This window comes from Gracilinanus agilis, chromosome 1, assembly GCF_016433145.1.
Source record: "Gracilinanus agilis isolate LMUSP501 chromosome 1, AgileGrace, whole genome shotgun sequence".
In the NCBI taxonomy this organism is placed as follows: Eukaryota; Metazoa; Chordata; class Mammalia; order Didelphimorphia; family Didelphidae; genus Gracilinanus; species Gracilinanus agilis.
Window position 1 is genome coordinate 547,695,187 of NC_058130.1, and position 19,441 is coordinate 547,714,627.

General features: G+C 35.7%; 1 protein-coding gene across 1 annotated transcript in view; it reads right to left on the reverse strand.

Moving 5' to 3' along the window:
• The window catches only part of LPIN2 (lipin 2), an 80,073-nt gene that overhangs the window by 46,743 nt on the left and 13,889 nt on the right, over positions 1-19,441 (reverse strand). The window contains exons 3-4 of the mRNA XM_044666731.1: positions 12,875-12,970; positions 3,654-3,955 (exon numbers count right to left, since the gene is read on the reverse strand). Coding sequence (XP_044522666.1) covers positions 3,654-3,955; positions 12,875-12,970 — 398 coding nt within the window. The remainder of the gene's footprint in view (positions 1-3,653; positions 3,956-12,874; positions 12,971-19,441) is intronic.

Consider the following 19,441-nt stretch of genomic DNA (forward strand, 5'->3'; position numbering starts at 1 on the left):
CAGTTCCTTTTGGTTTCCCCTCCCAACTCAGACTGAGGTTTGGATATGAAAATTCATTTTGGGAACTTTTGTTCTGATTAGTCACTTGCAATGCAAATCAACTCTGTGAACAACCGTACCAATCAGTATTACTCATAAACGTCTGAACAAAATAGCAATTACAACACATTTTTGAAAATTTTTTTTTCTTTTCTGGTTCAGACATGTTCAACTCTTCACAACTGCTATCCGTGGGGTTTTCTTGGCAGGGTGGATCCTTCTGGTGGGTGATCACAGGTTAAATGCCTTGCCCAGGATAACACAGCTAGGAAGTGTCAGAGGCTGGACTAAACTCAGATCTTCCTGACTCCAGGCAAAATGTACTTTACCACTAAGCCACAGCTATGCCTTATTTTTTTTTCCCCAAATGCACAAAGATGAGTCATTCTGACTCCAGACTTAGCACTACCCACTGTGCCACCTAGCTGACCCCATTTTTAAAATCAGGAGTCTAATTTTTGAAAGAGAGACTATGGAATATTGGGTAAGAGGAAGTGATCTTGGAGTGAGGAAGATCTAGGTTGCAGTCTTGCTTTTGATACTTTCTGTGGGACCCTGGGTAAGTCACCTAAGTGCTCAGTACTTTGGGCAACTAAGACTTAATTTGCAAAGAAAATGCTGAGCTGCATTGGCAGATACAGTTAACTGATCCTATAGTTTCTCACATCAATGAAATCAGAGGTCCAGCCTCTATATCTCACTCCTTAACTTTATAGACTAAATTATTGACTTTAAATTGAACATAAAATACAACCCTGCTTTGTAATTATTTATATTGAGATGAATGAATTTAAATGCATAAAAGGCACAGCTTTTCAGTCATTTACTCCAAGTTTTCATTTGAATTCTTTGTCCCTTTCAGTCATTCATTTTTTCCTCTTATATATATGATTGTAGTTAGTGAACATTTCCTCCTTTTTTAGCTTTGTATTATTTCATAAAGGCATTTCTGGATTGCTTCATTTTCCTTTAACTTTTCACTCTTAAATGCTTTACAATATTTAGTATTCCATTAATGTGGCATATAATTCAATTAAGGATTGGTGAACATTTAGGTTGCTCCCAGTTTTCTTGAAATTACAAATAATTCTACTGTGAGGATCACTGAACAAAAAGTAATTTTAAAATGATTTTTAAAAAAACTTTTAAAGTTTCTAACTATGGAATTTTTGGATCAAAGGATATAATTATTACTATATCTGTTATAAATGTCACAATAAACTGAGACCAATTTTTTTTTAATCCTTACCTTCCGTCTTAGAATCAATACTGGGTACTGGTTCTAAGACAGAAGAGTGGTAAGGGCTAGGCAATGGGGGTTAAGTGACTTGCCCAGGGTCGCACAACTAGGAAGTATCTGAGGTCACATTTGAACTCATAGCCTCCCATCTCTGGGCCTGGCTCTCAATCCACTGAGCCACAAGTTTGCAATTCCACCAATTACCTAATTAAAAAACAAACAAACAAAAAAACAAAAAAACAGCATTCTAAGTATATCAGTTCTAAGACAGAAGAGCAGGAAGGGCTAGGCAATCAGGATTAAATGATTTGCTCAGTTAGGAAGTATCTGAGATCAAATTTGAACTTAGATTCTCCTGACTCCAGGTCTGGTGCTCTATCCACTGTGCTGCCCTGACTCAATGAAATGTCACAGGACTTAAAGTTAGGCAATGTAGGATTCAAATCCCACCTCGGTCACATGAGCTAATTATTTAACTTCTTTGAGCCTCAGTTTTTTCATCTGTAAAATAAGTATATAACCTATATCATAAGACTGTTGGTTGTATCTACTAAATATATAAAGTACTTTGAAAGCACTTCAAATTGATATACCAAACATTATAATTACTATTAACATGAAAAATTTTCTTCTCAATTCTCACAGCTGTTTCTTGCATTTGGTAGTAAAGACTAAAAAAGGGAGAATCAATTTGTATGTTGGAAATATTGGGTCATGTTTTTCAGATCTACTTTTAATTTGTATAGCAAATCAGTTATGATTCCTATTTGTCTCCTGAAAACAATACAGATCCCTATCTAGTTCAATGAAATGTTCATGTGATCAGACATTAAACAAAACCTAACAATGAGTTTAAACTACTTTGGGCATGTGATGTTGCATTATAACTAAATCAAGTCAACTAATATTACAGAGGTTCATCTATGTGCCAGACACTGTGCTAAGTGCTGGGTATATAAAGGCAAAAAACAAAACAAAATAAAACAAAAAAACAGTCCCAGATCTCAAAGAATTCATGATCTAATGAGAGACAACATGCAAACAACTATTTGCAAACAAAATATTTATGGGATAAATTGAAGATGACTAGTAGAGGGAAAGATCTAAATTTAAAGAGGAATGGGAAAGGCTTTTTTTTTTTAAACAAAAGGTAGGCCTTTATCTGAAATTTGAAAGAAGCCAGGAGGTGGAAATGAGTAGGGGCTACCAGTGAAAATACATGAGGCTAAGAAACAGAGTGTCATGAGAAGAATAGCAAGGGGACCAATTTTAATTATACCTCAAACTATATGATGGAAAGTAAGACATATGAAAACCAAAAAGGAAGAGGAAGGGGCTAGGTTATAAAATGTTTTAAAGCCAAACAAAGGAAATTATACTTGAATCTGGAGGTTCACTAGAGGGGGAGTCATTCTAGAGTTTACTGAATGGGAAGGGGCAAAATGATTAGACCCACACTTTTAGGAAGATCGTTTTAGCAGCTAAGTAAGCATGGATTGGAGTACCAATAAATATTTCTTAAATAGCTATTATTTGTAAGACATTCTATTAAGTGCTGAGGAATGAGGCAAAAGATAGTTCCTGTTCTCAAAAACTCAGTTTAATGGGGGAGACGACATGCAAACAACCATGTATAAATAAGAAGCATACAGGATAAATTGGAGACAATGAACCAGAGAAGACACAAGAGTGGGGAGAGATTTGAAGCCCAGAGACCAGCCGGCAGGCTACTGAAGTAGTCTAGGTCTGTGCCAGGCAGTTGGTAATGTCAGGGGACAGAGAAAGAGGGAATACAAGAAATGTTATTCAGGTAGAAATGACAGGACTTAACTACTGATTGGATATGGGAATATAGGGGATGACAGAGGATAAAAGATTCAAGGATTATACATAGGTTGTGAGCCTGGGTGATTGGGAAGATGGTGCTATCTTTGAGAGTTGCAAGAAAATTAGAAAGAAAGGAGGGTTTGGGGTGGGGAGAAAAGATACTGAGTTCAATTTTGAACATGTTGAGTTTACAAATTTCTTGTTTTAGGAGTGAATGGTATTAGACCTCTATGAATCTAGTGATGAAACTATATAAGAAGAAAATAAGTTGAAAATCCCTTTTGTTTGATATATGTAATGTTGATCTGACTTTTAGAAACTGCATAATGAAAGGGAAGACTGGTCTTTGGCAGGTCCTATATTCTACTACTAGAGTACATTAGGTCTTGTATTTTGAAGGGATGTAGAAAGGAGAATTCTTGTTTTTACCAAATCCAACACTTAACTATATGCAAAAGAAAATAATTTCATTTTAATTTGGTGCTAGGCATGTCATATTTGGATGATTCAGTGCAAAAACATTTTACTGATCAAGATGTTTGTTTACCTCATTGGCTGGGTTCCTTTGTCATCGTCAGAGCTTATATCTATATCAAAGGCATCATCCATTCCAGGAGATGAGGTTTGATCTTCCTTCTTGCTGTCTTGTTTATACTTCTTTTTCCGCCGTTTTTTCTTCTTCACAGAACCTGGGTTGAAAACGGTCTCTGTCTCCATAATGTGTGAGATTTCAGCACTTTGACACATCCTTTCATTTCCACCTGACTTAATCAAATGAGACTCAATATCTTTAAAGAACTGAGCTTCTGTAGGTATTGGTGAGGTAGCCAGGTAAGCAGGAAGTTTTTCCTTAAAAAGAACAAGGAAGACAACAAAGATATAAAACAAAATACAATTGGTTTTTGATGTAAAGTTGATAGAACAGCAGAAAAAAATCCATTTCATATGGAATCCAAAGATTCTTACAAAGTTTTTCACTTGCTTAATTTGGGACTCAAGAGCTAAATACTTAGTAAATAACTATTACACTTTGAACATGTCTCTCCAATTAGTTGCTAAATAGTTAGTTCACTTCTGGGTCATGTCAGTTCAAGGGTAGCACAAATCTAGTGAAATTGGCACAACATGCTTGGAGGAAAAATAGTAAAGAAATAATAAACACAACCATTAAAACAGAGACAATTAAAATTGCTGCAAAAGTAAAACAGTTGTTTTATAAAGGACCTTACAAAGAACAATGACAATGAAGTGAAGCAAATGGCAAACTCTAAGAGATTCACATCGGATGGAAAGGCTAGTGGAAAAATTAAGTATAGCCAAAAAAAAAAAAAAACCCCAACAAATACACAACCTGCCNCGGATGGAAAGGCTAGTGGAAAAATTAAGTATAGCCAAAAAAAAAAAAAACCCCAACAAATACACAACCTGCCCCTGTCCCCCCCCCGCCCCCCCCACCCCCAACTGTTGAAGCAATCAAAGGCTGGAGTTGGGAGAACCTGGGTTAAATCTGACTACAGAAACTTCACAACTGGATCAGTTGTGTGACCCTAGGCAAGTCACTTAACCCTGATTTGCCTAATCCTAGCTGTGTTTCTATCTCATAACTGATACTAAAACAAAAGGTAATTTTTTTTTTAAAGCTAACAAGGGAACTTAGCTTAAGAACAATTTAAGAATGATTTTGCCCAATTAATTAAGTGTGGCGAGGAGTAGGTTAGACAAAGAGATTCTTCTTAATAAAAATGAAATTAATATATTCCAAAATGAGGACAATTTAAAAAAATCTACTCTCCTGAGAAGGAAACCAGAAACTTATAAGGGCAAAAGGAGAATGAGGAAAACCCTTTTAAACTGGTTATATCCAAATATTCAATGACAAAAGAATCAGTTAGTAGGATTTTTGAAGCATTTAATGTCAGCAATTTTCCTGCTATAAGCTTTAGAATCACAAAGAGAAAATGGTATGACTTAAGATAAAAACCTGATTCAATGCAACCCAATTGAGCAAACATTTATTAGGTGCCTACTATGTACAAGGCACTGTGAATACAATAACAGGAATAGGCCCAAAGAACTTTAGAACTAAAAGGGACTTCATTGGTCATCCAGTTCAAACTATTTATGAACAGGAGTTCTCTCTATGGCATACTCAACAACTCCGGTGAAAGGAACTGATTTTCTCCAGAGGTAGCCCACTACGTATTTAGATGGCTCTAACTGAGCCATCAAAGGAACTTTTTTGCCTTACATTAATCCTAAAATTTCCTCTTTGGAATTTATACTTATTGCCCCACATCTGACCTTTGGAAAAAGCAAACAAGCCTTTCAAATACCTAAAGATACCTATCATATCCTTGACCCATATCTTCTTGGCTATAAGCTAAATAAATACTTCCTGTTCCTTCAGTCACCATCTTGGTTGTTTTACTTTGGTACTCTTTAGATTATCAATACATAATCCTTGAGATGTGGTCTGAACAGAGATGAATAAAAAGCAATTATAAGGGGGCAGCTTGGTAGCTCAGTGGATTGAGAGTCAGGTTTAGAGACAGAAAGTCCCAGGTTCAAATGTGACTTCAGACACTTCCTAGCTGTGTGACCCTGGGCAAGTCACTTAATTCTCTTACTGCTCTTCTACCTTGGAACCAATACACAGTATTGATTCTAAGGTGGAAGGTAAGGGTTAAAAAAAAAAAAAGCAACTATCACCTTCCTATTTCTTGGCATTAAATATTTCTTAATGAAACCAAAGGATCTTTTTGACCAACCACACACCATATTACTAACTGATTTTGAGCTCTCAGTTCACTAAAACCCTGAGACTTTTTCTTTTTTCCAGAAAGGCTACTATCTAGTCACACCTTCCCCATCTTGTGCTTGTGAGGCTGTTTCTTGGAATTCAGGAGTAAGACTTTATGAATTGCCTCTATTCAACTTCATTTTGTTATATTTGATTTGGGTTGCTGTTTAAGTTTGTTGACATCTTGACAGGAACTAATTCTATTTTTTCGTGTGTCCTAGAATATATAACTTGGGTCAGATAATTGGAATTAATCAAATGGAAAATAACTAAGGAATCTTACCATAATTCTATTTCTCGCTAGTAAACTATCCAAACAACTCAATGAATTTACATTCTGTAGGAAGGACAGGTGTGTAAGGGTGTTAAGTAGAATGCATATATGACATTTATGAATATATAATATATAATGTCTATGAAAAAGGAAGATGACAGTTTATATTTTACTCAAATGAGACCACATCTCAAATATTGATAATGATAATCTAGAGTTCCCAAAGGAAAGCAACCAAGATGGTGGTTGAAGGAACAGAAATATACTCAGCAGTGGAGCAGTGGATAGAATGCCAGGCCTTCAGATGAGTTCAAATCTGGCTTCAGACACTTACTAGTTTGGTAATGTTGGGCAAATCACGTAACCCCATTTGCCTCAATTTCCTTATCTTTAAGATGAGCAGGAGGAGGAAATGGCAAATTACTCCACTATCTTTGCCAAGAAAACCCCAAATGGGGTCATGAAGAGTTGGACACATTTGAAAACCACTTAACGACAATAAATATGTAACCAAGATTTGTAATTAGGGAGAGAGCATCAAGAAAAAGTTTCCTGGAATAGGAGTTGAATTGGCTCATGAAAGATGGCAAGGTTTCCTTGAGGCTGAGATAAGGGGAGAGGGCATCCTTAGCATGTAGGATAACTTTGGCAAATCTGTGATCAGGAGACATGGAGTACTGAGTTTAGAGAACAGCTAATAATCCAGTTTGATGGGAACATAAGGTTTATTGAATAAAGATATTATAGAACAAGATTGGAAAGATAGTTTCTAAATACTAGACTACAGGGGGCCATTAAATACCAGGTAAAGCATGTTGTATTTTATACTAAGGGCAATGGGGAAGCTACCGTTAAGGTCACTGAATTCTTTGCAGGTCCCAGTTAGGAACTATGTAACCTCTAAAATTCTTCTTAATACTTCTTAAGCATTTAGCATTTTAGTTTGTTTCCTATAAATTTATTTATCCAAGAATAGCAGGGCATGGGAGAAAGGAAAAACACACACAGCTTCTCAAGGCGTTGTCCACTAGCAGAGCCAATTACAGGAGGGGAATGAAAGGAAGAAGTAAAGGGCTTGTGCCAACCTTTAGCCTTGTGTTGATCAAAGAGCAATCAATGCTCTAAAATAAACAGGCTCAAAGGTCTGTAGTAATCCCTGTTCATTTCTGGGCTCCCTGCTTTGGTAATTTCATCTGTTTCCATGACTTTAATCATTCCCTTTATGTAAATGACTTCTGCCAATCTCTCCTCTCAATGCCTCTCCTCCATTTCTACCTCCCTTCTCCATCTTCAATGTTTTGCTGATTCCTAAATCAAAACATGCCCAAAGCAGAAGTCATGACATCTATTAATCCTGTTTTACCTCAACTTCCTTATTTCAATTAATGGAGATGAGACCCCCTTAGTCACCCAAAGTCAAAAACCTCAGAGTCATCTGTGACTTTTCTCTCTCCACTCATCCTCCAAAATCAAATTAGAACACCAGTTCAGGAGTCAAAGGATTCGGGTTCAAATCTGGCCTTGGACAATAATTGCCTCTTAAACTTGGGCAAATTACTTAAAACATCTTGAGTCTCTGTTTCTTCATATATAAAATGAAGTAGTTGGATAAGTGGCCTCTCAAGTACTTCCAGATTTAGATTTATAATGCAAAGTCCTGTTATTTCTGCCCCTAAAATATCTCCTATATTCCTTCTTTCCTTTCCAACTGCATTGCTCTCATTATTTCTTACCTTTTAATATCTTCCTAACTGGTCTCCCTGCTTCCATTCTCTCCTTTCTTCAGCTGCCAAAATAAATCTTCTTAAAAATCCAGGTCTGGTCACCAAGTGACTGTGACTACTATGCTCACAATTACTAACATTTTGTGGATTCTTTATTTGCAGATTTGAATATCAAAAGTACAGTATGGCCATGGTTATATAATCAAAACTACTAATTCATATTAACTTAATATAGAATGATAATAAAATATTATTAACTTTAATAATATAAATATAATATGAAGATAAACATAATGTATTATAAAGAATGAGTAGTTGCTTGGCTTCTTAGGTCTTTATTTTAAATAAAGTAGGCTTTTATGTCAAGAAAGATAAGCCAGGAAGTCTAAGAGAGAAACAAGAAACACAGAGAAGACAAAGAAGAGCTTTTAAGTAATGGTGGACTATATTTATAGCAAACTCCCTTCAAAGTTAAAGAAAAAAAAAGTAAAACAAAAACACTTCCTGCCCCTTCTATATTACTTAATTATTGTTATTAATAGTAATACCCGCCACCATTTATATACTGCTTTTACAAAGTACTTTAGAAATATCTCAGGTGATCCAAACAGCAATCTTGGGAGGTTAGGTGCTATTATTATCTCCATTTCACAGATGAGGAAACAAACAGAGCAGTTAAGTGATTTGCCAAGGGTCACAAGCTACTACTAAGTGTCTAAGGCAGGATTTGAACTCAGGTTTTCCTGCCTCCGAGTGCAGTACTCTTGGGAAGCAATGCATTTATTAAGTCAAAGATGTTTTGGTAATTTTGAAAAATTTATATCATGTTAGTTCTGCCTTTATTTTTATTTATTTTTTAAACCTTTACCTTCAGTCTTAGAATCAATGCTGTGTATTGGTTCCAAGGCAGAAGAGTGGTAAGGGCTAGGTAATGGGGGTTAAGTGACTTGCCCAGGGTCACAAAGCTAGGAAGTGTCTGAGGCCACATTTGAACCCAGGACCTCCCATCTCTAGGCCTGGCTCTCAATCCACTGAGCCACCCAGCTCCTCTCTAGTTCTGCCTTTAAAGCAACAGAAAGTCACATAGAATAAACCAAGACAACTTGCTTATCTATTTTTAATTTTCAGCACCAAAATCTAGATGACTCCCCTTTCAAAAAAGATTCTCTTCATTAGCATCTAGCTATCCCTCATCATAAAGGTACTCTACCTAAAAAAAGGAGGACAGAGAAAATGAAAAAAAAATGAATTGAGACTGTTTAATAAATTTTAAAGAGCTATTTAAATGTCAGTTTTTTTTTGATATTTCTTAGCTGAATAGTTTAGCACTGTTCAAAAGGGTATCTTAAGGGGTAGCTAAGTAGCACAGGATAAAGTGCCAGATCTGGAGTTGGGAGGACCAGGATTCAAATCCAGCCTTAGATACTTCCTACCTGTGTGATCCTGGGCAAGTCACTTAACCTCAATTGCCCAGACCTTGCTGCTCTTTTGGCTTAGGATTGATCTAAGACAGAAGGGTTAAAAAACAAACAAACCATATCTTACAAAAGGTAGAGTGGGAACAAGTACAGTGGATAGAATGTCAGGCCCAAAGTTGGGGGGATCTAGGTTCAAATCCAGCCTCAAACTCTTCCTACCTGTGTGACCCTGGGCAAGTCACTTAATCCCCACTGCCTAGCCCTTGCTACACTTTTCTCTTAGAACTGGTTCTAAGACAAAAGGTAAGGGTTTAAAAAAAAAAAAGGCAGCGTGAATATGCTACATACAGAGTTTAATCTTTCTCACTCAGACTCAAATGGGAAGATATGCTCATATAGGATTTCTAAATCAATAAATCACTGGCAACTCAATAAAATTAGAGCAGAAGTTATAGTTGCTGGAAATATTTCCACTTTCAAGAAAAAAGAAAAAGTCCAAATTAAAAGGTTTACACATCATACCCTTCCCCACCCCCAAAACAATAAAACAATACATATTAACATATCCTTGAAAATGTTTAATGTTGGGAACATTATTAATTTGAAGTACTTTAATAAAGAAAATCATGTTCATTTGAATAATAAAGTTGCATTTAAATCATATTATGTTTTGAAGGAATGCAACTGATTTTTAAGAGCCACACTATTTCAGAAGGAAACTTGTTGAATGACGAACAGGAAATATGGCATATTTTTAGCACAGTATTAGGAAGCACCAAATCAGAAAGTCTGTACTTCTGGAGTTGCCTTTGCTCAGAGTTTGAATAGAATCAGGTCACTAAGTATTGGTAGGTCAGATCTCTCAACATGTTTATTCATATATGGTGCACAATTTATCATGAAACCCTTTTCCGGTAATAACAGCCATATGAAGTTATTTTTAAAATTCAAAAATGATTAGTCATTATGACAATTATAACTTCAACTGTCATTTTCTGGCTTTTGCCTTCAGCACAGACAGTTGAAAGAATTGTGTGTAGGACAAATAAACATAAGTCATGGTGATGTAACATGAACAAGTAGATAATGTACAAGGAATTCTCTTGATCTGGTGAGGTTCTCTTTCATAAACTAATTTTTATGTAGCACTGGATATTGTGAACAAAGTTACTGACTTCCTTTAACCCCAGAAAGAGAAATGTCAGTTTTCCTACATCATTCACAGAATTTTGATCCTTTGGTAATAATTTAGTTTAAATCTGATGTTTTAGGACTGAGGAAAAAGAATCAAGAGAGGTTAGATGTTTTTTCCCAGTCACACAGGCAGTGCTAGAACTAGAAACACAGGACCAGAACTCTGTGCTGTACCTCTCAATTTCTTTTTCAGTGTCAATTTTTCTTCTAATTCATCATAGTGAAAAGTAAGTTCTCTGAAGAGAAAGAAGTTTAGGCACTGGTAAGGCAAAATATGAAACAAGCCCACACTGCATTTGGAAAATTATTTGTAAACCTACTGTTTTTGCCAAGTGAAAAATTAGTTTTTTTGTAGAAGAAAATAAATTAGGAAGAAAGAGAAGGGTACTTCTTTTTTTTTAACCCTTAACTTCTGTGTATTGGCTCCTAGGTAGAAGAGTGGTAAGGGTGGATAATGGGGGTCAAGTGACTTGCCCAGGGCCACAGAGCTGAGAAGCATCTGAGGCCGGATTTGAACCTAGGACCTCTTGTCTCTAGGCCTGACTCTCAATCCACTGAGCTACCCAGCTGCCCCCTAGGGTACTTCTAACAGCTAAGAAAACTCTAGTTCTATATAAATCTAATCCACTAATAGATACAAAAAGTTTTCAAAGCTCCAAGTGAGATGAAATTATAGATTGTATCATGAATAGCATTCTGTAGAATGGCACTTAAGACTTGGAGTCAAGAAAGTAATTCTCCCACTGACATTTAACAGTGTAACAACTTTACTGAGGCCCAGTTTTATCATCCTTAAAAATATTTGCAATACTCATAGTATCTAACTTGTACAGTTGTTGGGATAATAAAGTACCACAAGCAGCACTTTTGCAATAGAGACTGTGTTTTTGCTTTCTTTGTGCTTAGCATATAATTCTTAGCACATCTGTTACTGTTCATTCATTTTCAGTAACATTTTGATTGTCTATGTCCCCAGCTGGGGTTTTCTTGGAAGAGTTATCAGAGTAGTTGGCCATTTCCTTCTCCAGCTCATTTAACAGATGAGAGGAAGATGAAGCAGTGAGGGTTAAGTGATTCATCTAGGGTTACACAGCTAGAAAAGTGTCTGAGGCCAGATTTGAACTCAGGAAGAAGAGTACTCTTGACTCTCAGCCTGGCACTCTACTCTGCTGTTGAGCAGCCCTAACTCTCTTAGCATTGTGCTTAATAAATTCTTGTTGACCAACTGACATGTATTTGTCATTACATAAAAGCCTTCACGGAACTCTAAAATGCTATAGAGACTTTTATAAGGGAAGAATAAAAAAAATAAAAAAGAAGAAAAAAGATTTTTATAAGGGGAAAAAGAAAAAAAAAAGAAAAAATATAAAGGAAGAATGAAGAAAAAAAGAAAAAGAAAGAAAAAACTCCTCTTCATAGGCTACGTACAGCCACCAAATTGATCTCCTTAATGTACATCACAGAGAACATTCCATCTTGTATCCCTGTGACTTTGCCTGGAGAGCACTCCCTCTTCATTCCTTCCTTTTAGAATCAATCTCTGGTTCGTTCAGTGGTAGCTCCTATACAATGACTTTTCCTGATCTCACCAGCAGTTAGAGCTCTCCTTCTATTTGTATCATGTCTATATGTACTAAGTATATATTTTGTATTTCTTCATCCATATTGTATTCCCCTCTTTCTCCTCCTTCCTTTGCAGAGGACAGGTAGGGTTTTTATTGTATCCTCCAGCATCAAAAACAATGCTTGGTACATATTACGTACATAATACCTGTTTGCTGAATGAAAGATTATTGAATGAATTTTACTTTCTTGAATCAGATCACGAGAATTCAGTTGCTGATACACATTCGAGGTTAAAGATCTAAATGTCCCTAACCAAAATCGTAAACATGTTTTCTAAGTCCAGAGGTCAACACCACAAAGAGATACGGCTTTGACACCTAATAGAACTGTATGCCTTGATGATCATGTTTACCTGGGATGAACTATAAATAAAGCTCAATCGAGCTAAAAGGAAATATACATGCTTGCCCTCGAAGGGAGGAAAGTGCAAAAACTCCTGAATCTCTGTAAAACAAAGATACAAGAGAGATTCAGAGACAGCAAAGATTTCTACTGGCTGGGTATGCTGCCAAGGTCACTACCCCAGATATAAGCAGTGAAACCTAAAGGTTCTCTAATGAGCAAAAATTCTATCATAAAATAAAATAAAAATTCTGTTAGTCATAAAAACTGCTGAGCACGTGTCATTTTAGTTTCAGGAAGAAGGGAATCTCAGACACTGATACTAGGTGATGACTTGGATGAGGCAGATGGCAGTTTCCCTACTGTGACACTGAAGCTCTGAAAACTTACATATTCCTCTTCAGTCTCCTCAACAAAGAAGGCTTCTCCATTATCCCCCAGCTTCATATGGAGATCCACAGCATCGCCATTGATTTCTATATCGATCTGCAATAGAAACAGATTTTCATCAGTGAATTTACCAGGGTTGTTGACCATGAATGCTCAAAGACAGATAAAAATTAAGTCTATGTGAAAATTATACCCGACAATATCCACAATCATGATGTTTCATAAACCTTGAAATGCCATGGAGGTGTGCAAATGTTTCCTTGACAGTAACTTCCTTTCTCCTAACCCCATATTATCTCTAGATGAATCCAAATCCCCTAAAAAGCTATGCTTTAAAAGGCTGGCTTATACTGCTCCTGGATAAATCCAAGAGCAATTCTGGGCCCAAAATTGGACTGAAACAGATCTGCAGTCCAAACTACAGTTCAAGGACCCCATGATTTTGTAGATATAGAAACACCTTCCTAATGCCAAATGAAGACTTTCTACTTAAAAAACAAAACAAAACAAAACAAACAAACAAAAAAAAACGAACCCTTATCTTCCATCTTAGAATCAATACTGGGTATTGGATCTAAGGCAGAAGAATAGAAAAGTCTAGGGCTCTAAGCAATAGGGGTTAAGTGACTTGCCCAGCATCACACAGCTAAGAGACTGAGGCTAGATATGAAACCAGGACCTCTTGATCTCTAGGCCTGGCTTTCAATCCACTGAGCCACCCTGCTGCCCCCTTTCCCACTTCTTAATAGACTGTTTTCATGAGATACTAAAGACACAAAGAGTCATCATCTGAGAAGTGATAAGTCCCTCTGATTTTGAGTTGGCTGGTCTTCACACAAAAGCCATAATCTACTGCTGGATCTATACTTGGAAAGTTTTTCTGGTTCTCAAAGAACTTGTACAACCTAGCCTTTTAAAAACCAAGGTCACTTCTACACCACCAGGAGGCATCCTAGGAGGGCTTTACATGGAGCATTTATTCAAGTACTTCTTATAAACTGACAGTGACTAGTTGGTAAAAACAACCAAAAGGTTGTTTTTTTTAATTGAAAAGGCATATTTCACTTTTAAATCAGAGTTTAAATAGTTTTTATTAAAATATTAATAAAAACTATACTAAAAGTTTATATTATGTCAAAGCAGGAGTTCTTAATCTTTTCTTTTCCCTTTGTCTTAAGTCCTTCTGGCAAAAAAAAATTGGAGTGTAAGAAAATCAATTATATTTTTTAAATACAAGAAACAAATTATTTTTGTAAACAAGTTTACTGACCCCAAGGTTAAGAACTCAATTTAAATGTATGAAACAATCTTGTTTTATGTTAATGATTTCTATATATTACAAACATATAGCTAAGTGGCCAGGGGCAGCTAGGTAGTCCAGTGCTGGACTTGAGGTTAGGGAAGACCTGAATTCAAATATGACCTCAGATGCTTCCTAGTTGTATAACCCTCAGCAAGTTATAAACTCTGTTTGCCTCAGTTTCCTCATTTACAAAATGAGCTGAAGAAGGAAATGGTAAACCACTTCAATGTCTTTACCAAGAAAACTCCAAATAGGGTTGGACATGACTGAACAACAATATTTAAAATAGATACTATAGATACTTTTTAGAAGTATTCTATAAATAGATCAGTGACTGGCTCTAGCTCTTTCTCTTGGCAGCATTAACATTTTGTAGAGGGGCTTTTCTGTTTTTCTTGAAGTCAGTCAACTAGTATTTATTAAGGGTTTGCTATTTGCTAAACACTGTGCTAAATGCTGGGGATATAGAGGCAAAAAACAGTCTTCATTCTCAAATTGTTCACAGTCTAGTTAGGAAAACAACATGCAAACAACATTTGAATAAACAAGAGTCGGAACAAATTGGAGACAATCAATAGTTAGAAGGCACAAGAATTACAGGGAAGATCAGGAAAGGTAACTTGAAGGAAACAGGAAAAATGGGAGGAAGAGATGAGGAGGAAGAAAGTTCCAGACCTGGAGGAGAGCCAGCAAATACACTGGAGAGTAGGAGATGGGAGTGTTGTGTGTAAAGAAAAGCGAGGTCAATGTTACTGCATCAGAGTATGTGCGTGTGGAAAAGGTAGGAAAGTACCAGATTATAAAGGCCTTTATACACCCAATAGAGGATTTTATATTCGATTCTAGAGACAATAGGAAGCTACTGAAGTTGAATAACCGTGTTTTGTGGCAGGGTGCTGACATGATCAAACTTATGCTTTTGGAGATCAACCAGAAAACTGAATAAAAGATTGCTTAGAGTATGTAGAGACTCAAGGACTAGGCATGTTATTAGCATGCAGCATTCTTTTTAATATTAAATACACAAATACATTCTAGACCCAAGAATGAACCATTTATGAAATGTCTACTGATAAGAATTAAAGATACCAAGAGTGAACACAAACAATTTACCAGAGCTTATTATACACTCATGTAATAATTGAGTTCTTAACAATGGTTTCTTTGGGTAAAGAATGTTTTATTCCTTAGTAATACTTATTTTAAAATGAGAAATGCTTTGAAATTTTAAACAAAAAAATTCTAATCAAGAAGTAGAAGAAAAAAGGTAAAGACCATAAAAAGTAGTTTCATCTAAGAGTTTTAATTCCTTGTGTTGACCTAAAATAATTTATTCAATTTTCATTTATATTCCATATTTAGGACCAGAATCATCAAACATTCAAAAGTAGATATGCTTGTTTTGTTGAAATAATTACATTTGCTGAACAAAGATGCCTTGAATGCATAAACTTTTTGGTTTCTTTACATAACAAATTAATAGTTTGGCTTTTGATACAATAAAAATTCATTTAAGTGGTCTACCAGGGCCAAGGCTTTAAAACATCCCTAGTCCCTACCTTTAATGAGTTTATAAGATAATAGAGAGCTAAAGAAATTGAGACGTACTCAAATCACTATCTGATGTGAGAAAAACAATGAAGTGCATATGAGGTCAAAATATTCTGAGAGAATGAGATATGACTTCTTGTGGGGTGGAGCTTTATGGAGTATCTTCACAGAAAAAAGAAAAACTAAACTGAGCTTTGAAGGAAGAGAAGAAAGATGTCAAAAGGCAAATTAGGGCAGGGGAGAAAGAAGAACTTGTCTCAAGCTAGAGGACCAATCTCAAGAAAGGGAGCAAATCAGGAAAATACCAATTTGGGGAGCAGTGAGAAGTTTAGTTTGAATAAGATAGGTTGTGTAAAGGTAGGACAGGGAAAGGGATTAAAACTGTGATTTCATTAGTGGATGGAAATTCCTTGGGCAGCAAGGTGGCTCAGTGGATAAAATGCCAGGCCTGGAGTCCAGAAGACCTGGGTTCAAATTTGACTTTAGGCACTTCCAAGCTGTGTGATGCTTGGGCAAGTCACTTAACTCTGTTTGCCTAGCCCTGGCCCTTCTGTCCTAGAGTTGTAACTGAGAGAGAAAGTAAGGGTTTTAAAAGAAAAGGAGGAAATTCCTTCTAATAATGTAGGTCAACCATTTCTCTGCACCTGACAATCTTAAAGATTTGCTTAAATAACTGAAGTTATGTGACTTGTTCAGGGTCATGATGCTAGCATGTACCAGAGTTAGAAACTGAACCCTAGTCTTCTTGACTCTAAGGCCAGCTTTTTGTTGATATGTCAAGCTGTTTATTGTGTGAAGTTAAGAATCTAAAAATCAGACTGGGAAGGTTAGTTGGAACCAGACTGTGAAGTGCCTTGACAGGCAAAAGACTTTATATTTTATTCCTTAAGCAATAGGAACCCCTATGAAGACTTTCTGCAGAAAAGAGCGATATAATCTTGCCTTTCTTTGCATTAGAAAGATTACTAAGATAGGAACGTCAATTAATCATGCAATAAACATTTCTTAAGCACCAACTGTATTGTGTGCCAGGCTATATGCTAAGCTCTGGAGTGATAAAAATGGGCAAAAGACTGTCCCTGCCTTCAGTAAATTCACAATCTAAAGGGGAAAACAATATGCTTCTACTGTGCAGTTTAATTAGTGCTTCTATTCAATGGTTTGATTTGAGTTCACTCTTCAGAAGAATAGCAATATTTAGAAGTTTGAAATCAACAGGTTAAAATCACATTTATGAAGAACATTCTCAAAAATGTACCAGGTCAGCCCTAGTTAGTTCTACTAAGAGAGAATGAATGCCGGTGGTTTGGGAAATCAATACCTCCCCAAACATCATTAGGATTATCTCTCTCTTTTCCATTCTATTATTGACACTGAGAAAGGATTTTAATCGAAGCCTTAAGATAATATGGTAATGATACCAGATATATATGAGTACTTAGCATGGTCTCTGAACCCCTATACAAAAATCTTATTAATTGCCTTATCCCAAGATGGAGAATAACAAGAACAATTTAATTACAGGCATAATCTTGTGTGGGAGGATGGAAATTTCATCATTAACATCCTCATGTGTTCTCTCCCACATTATCCTTCCTTTCTGGAAATAGAATGTTATCTACCTATTAACATGCTACAACAGGCCAACAAATGGAATCTCAAGCAACAGACTACATCTTGAAATAAAAAAGCCTTTTCTTTTGGCATGAAGACTAATGAAACTGTCTAGTCAGAAACTCAAATTGAAGCAGGGAAACTGATGACCATATGCAGGAGCCAGAATGAGCAAGATTTTTAGTCTTTTTTATTTGCACTCTCCATTCAACATTTTTGGGCAACCCAGAGACCCAAAATTCTATTCTTTGAAGATTTCATGATATACACATATATATGTGTGTGTGTATATATATATATGTATACATATATATTATATATATATATGTTTATTACATTCTTCTTGGCCAATGGAATATATTCACCATTAATTAAGCAACAGATGAAATACCAATTTATTCTTTATTTTTCTGGCTATTGTTTGAGTCATTCAAAAGTACTTGGCTATAAGTATATACAACTTGGTGACTGATATCCCATCTTCATGTTTTGTCTTTATACTAAAGGAATTTTAAAAAAGTAAAATGTTTGATGCAAAAAATTATCCTCCATATATACTTTCCTAGCCAGCAACTTAAAAAAATGAAATTTGTAAAAGTAGGGCAGGTTACTGTGTCACAGTCTCCATGGCACCATGGAAATTCCAAAATAAGAGCAAAGGGTTAGTGTTACCAGGAATAAAACCAAAAAAAACCAAAGACTAGGAAAACTGTGTTTGGTCNTGTATATATATATATGTATACATATATATTATATATATATGTTTATTACATTCTTCTTGGCCAATGGAATATATTCACCATTAATTAAGCAACAGATGAAATACCAATTTATTCTTTATTTTTCTGGCTATTGTTTGAGTCATTCAAAAGTACTTGGCTATAAGTATATACAACTTGGTGACTGATATCCCATCTTCATGTTTTGTCTTTATACTAAAGGAATTTTAAAAAAGTAAAATGTTTGATGCAAAAAATTATCCTCCATATATACTTTCCTAGCCAGCAACTTAAAAAAATGAAATTTGTAAAAGTAGGGCAGGTTACTGTGTCACAGTCTCCATGGCACCATGGAAATTCCAAAATAAGAGCAAAGGGTTAGTGTTACCAGGAATAAAACCAAAAAAAACCAAAGACTAGGAAAACTGTGTTTGGTCAAATGCCACTTTTGCAAAAAAACAGAAAGTTTCTCAGTCAGCAAGTAAAATAACACTGCTTTTTGGTTTCCAATTGCTAAACCTTTAGCTTAACATAGCAGTGAACAGATGCCAAACCACATTAATCCTGCTGCCTCCGGAAAATGGAAGGGGAATTGAGTTGAAACTTAACTTTGTTACGCCACCACCTTGAAATAAAATCTTATGTTCGGAAAAAAATTCCTTGTTTGGTGAAGCTAGTAGTCCCCTCCTCTCTGCTTCCTTCAGAATACAGTAAATTTAACAAGGCAGGGGGAATTTTCAACTTAAAGGCATAGATCAGGCATGTACCCTCTTAAACAACATACACACTATGAAGGTCAGTCACTTTCAAATATTACTTTTTAATGAATGAAAACATTTTAAGGAGACAGTATGATACTAGTCTTAAAGTCTGTAGAGGACTGAGCTTACATCACACTTTCAACATCTGTAAGCTGATTAAGAGATATTTAAATCTGTCTATCTGAGCCTCACCTTTTAAATGTGTGGAAGAATATTAATAATAGCTATAGTGACAAATTTACATGTTAATTATGAGGACCAAATGAAACAAGGTATCTAAACAAGCACTTCTGTAACCCCTCAAAAATTTAACATCAAGTTTGCCTAGTCACATCACTGTCGTTAATTTAGCTTATGTGGGGGGAAAATCTAGAAGACAATAAATATTTGACAATTAGTCCACTTTTTTTATTCCTTTCAAAGAATTGGAAATTTAAGGGAAGTCCACCCTTTGGGGAATGGTTGAAGACGCTGTGGTATATGATGTGTAAAGGAATGTTATTTGGCTATAAAGAAATGACAAGCAGGATGATTTCAGATAAACTTAAAAAGACTTTTATGAACTCATGCAAAATGAATTGAGCAGAACTGGAAGAACACTGTACATTGTTACAGCAAC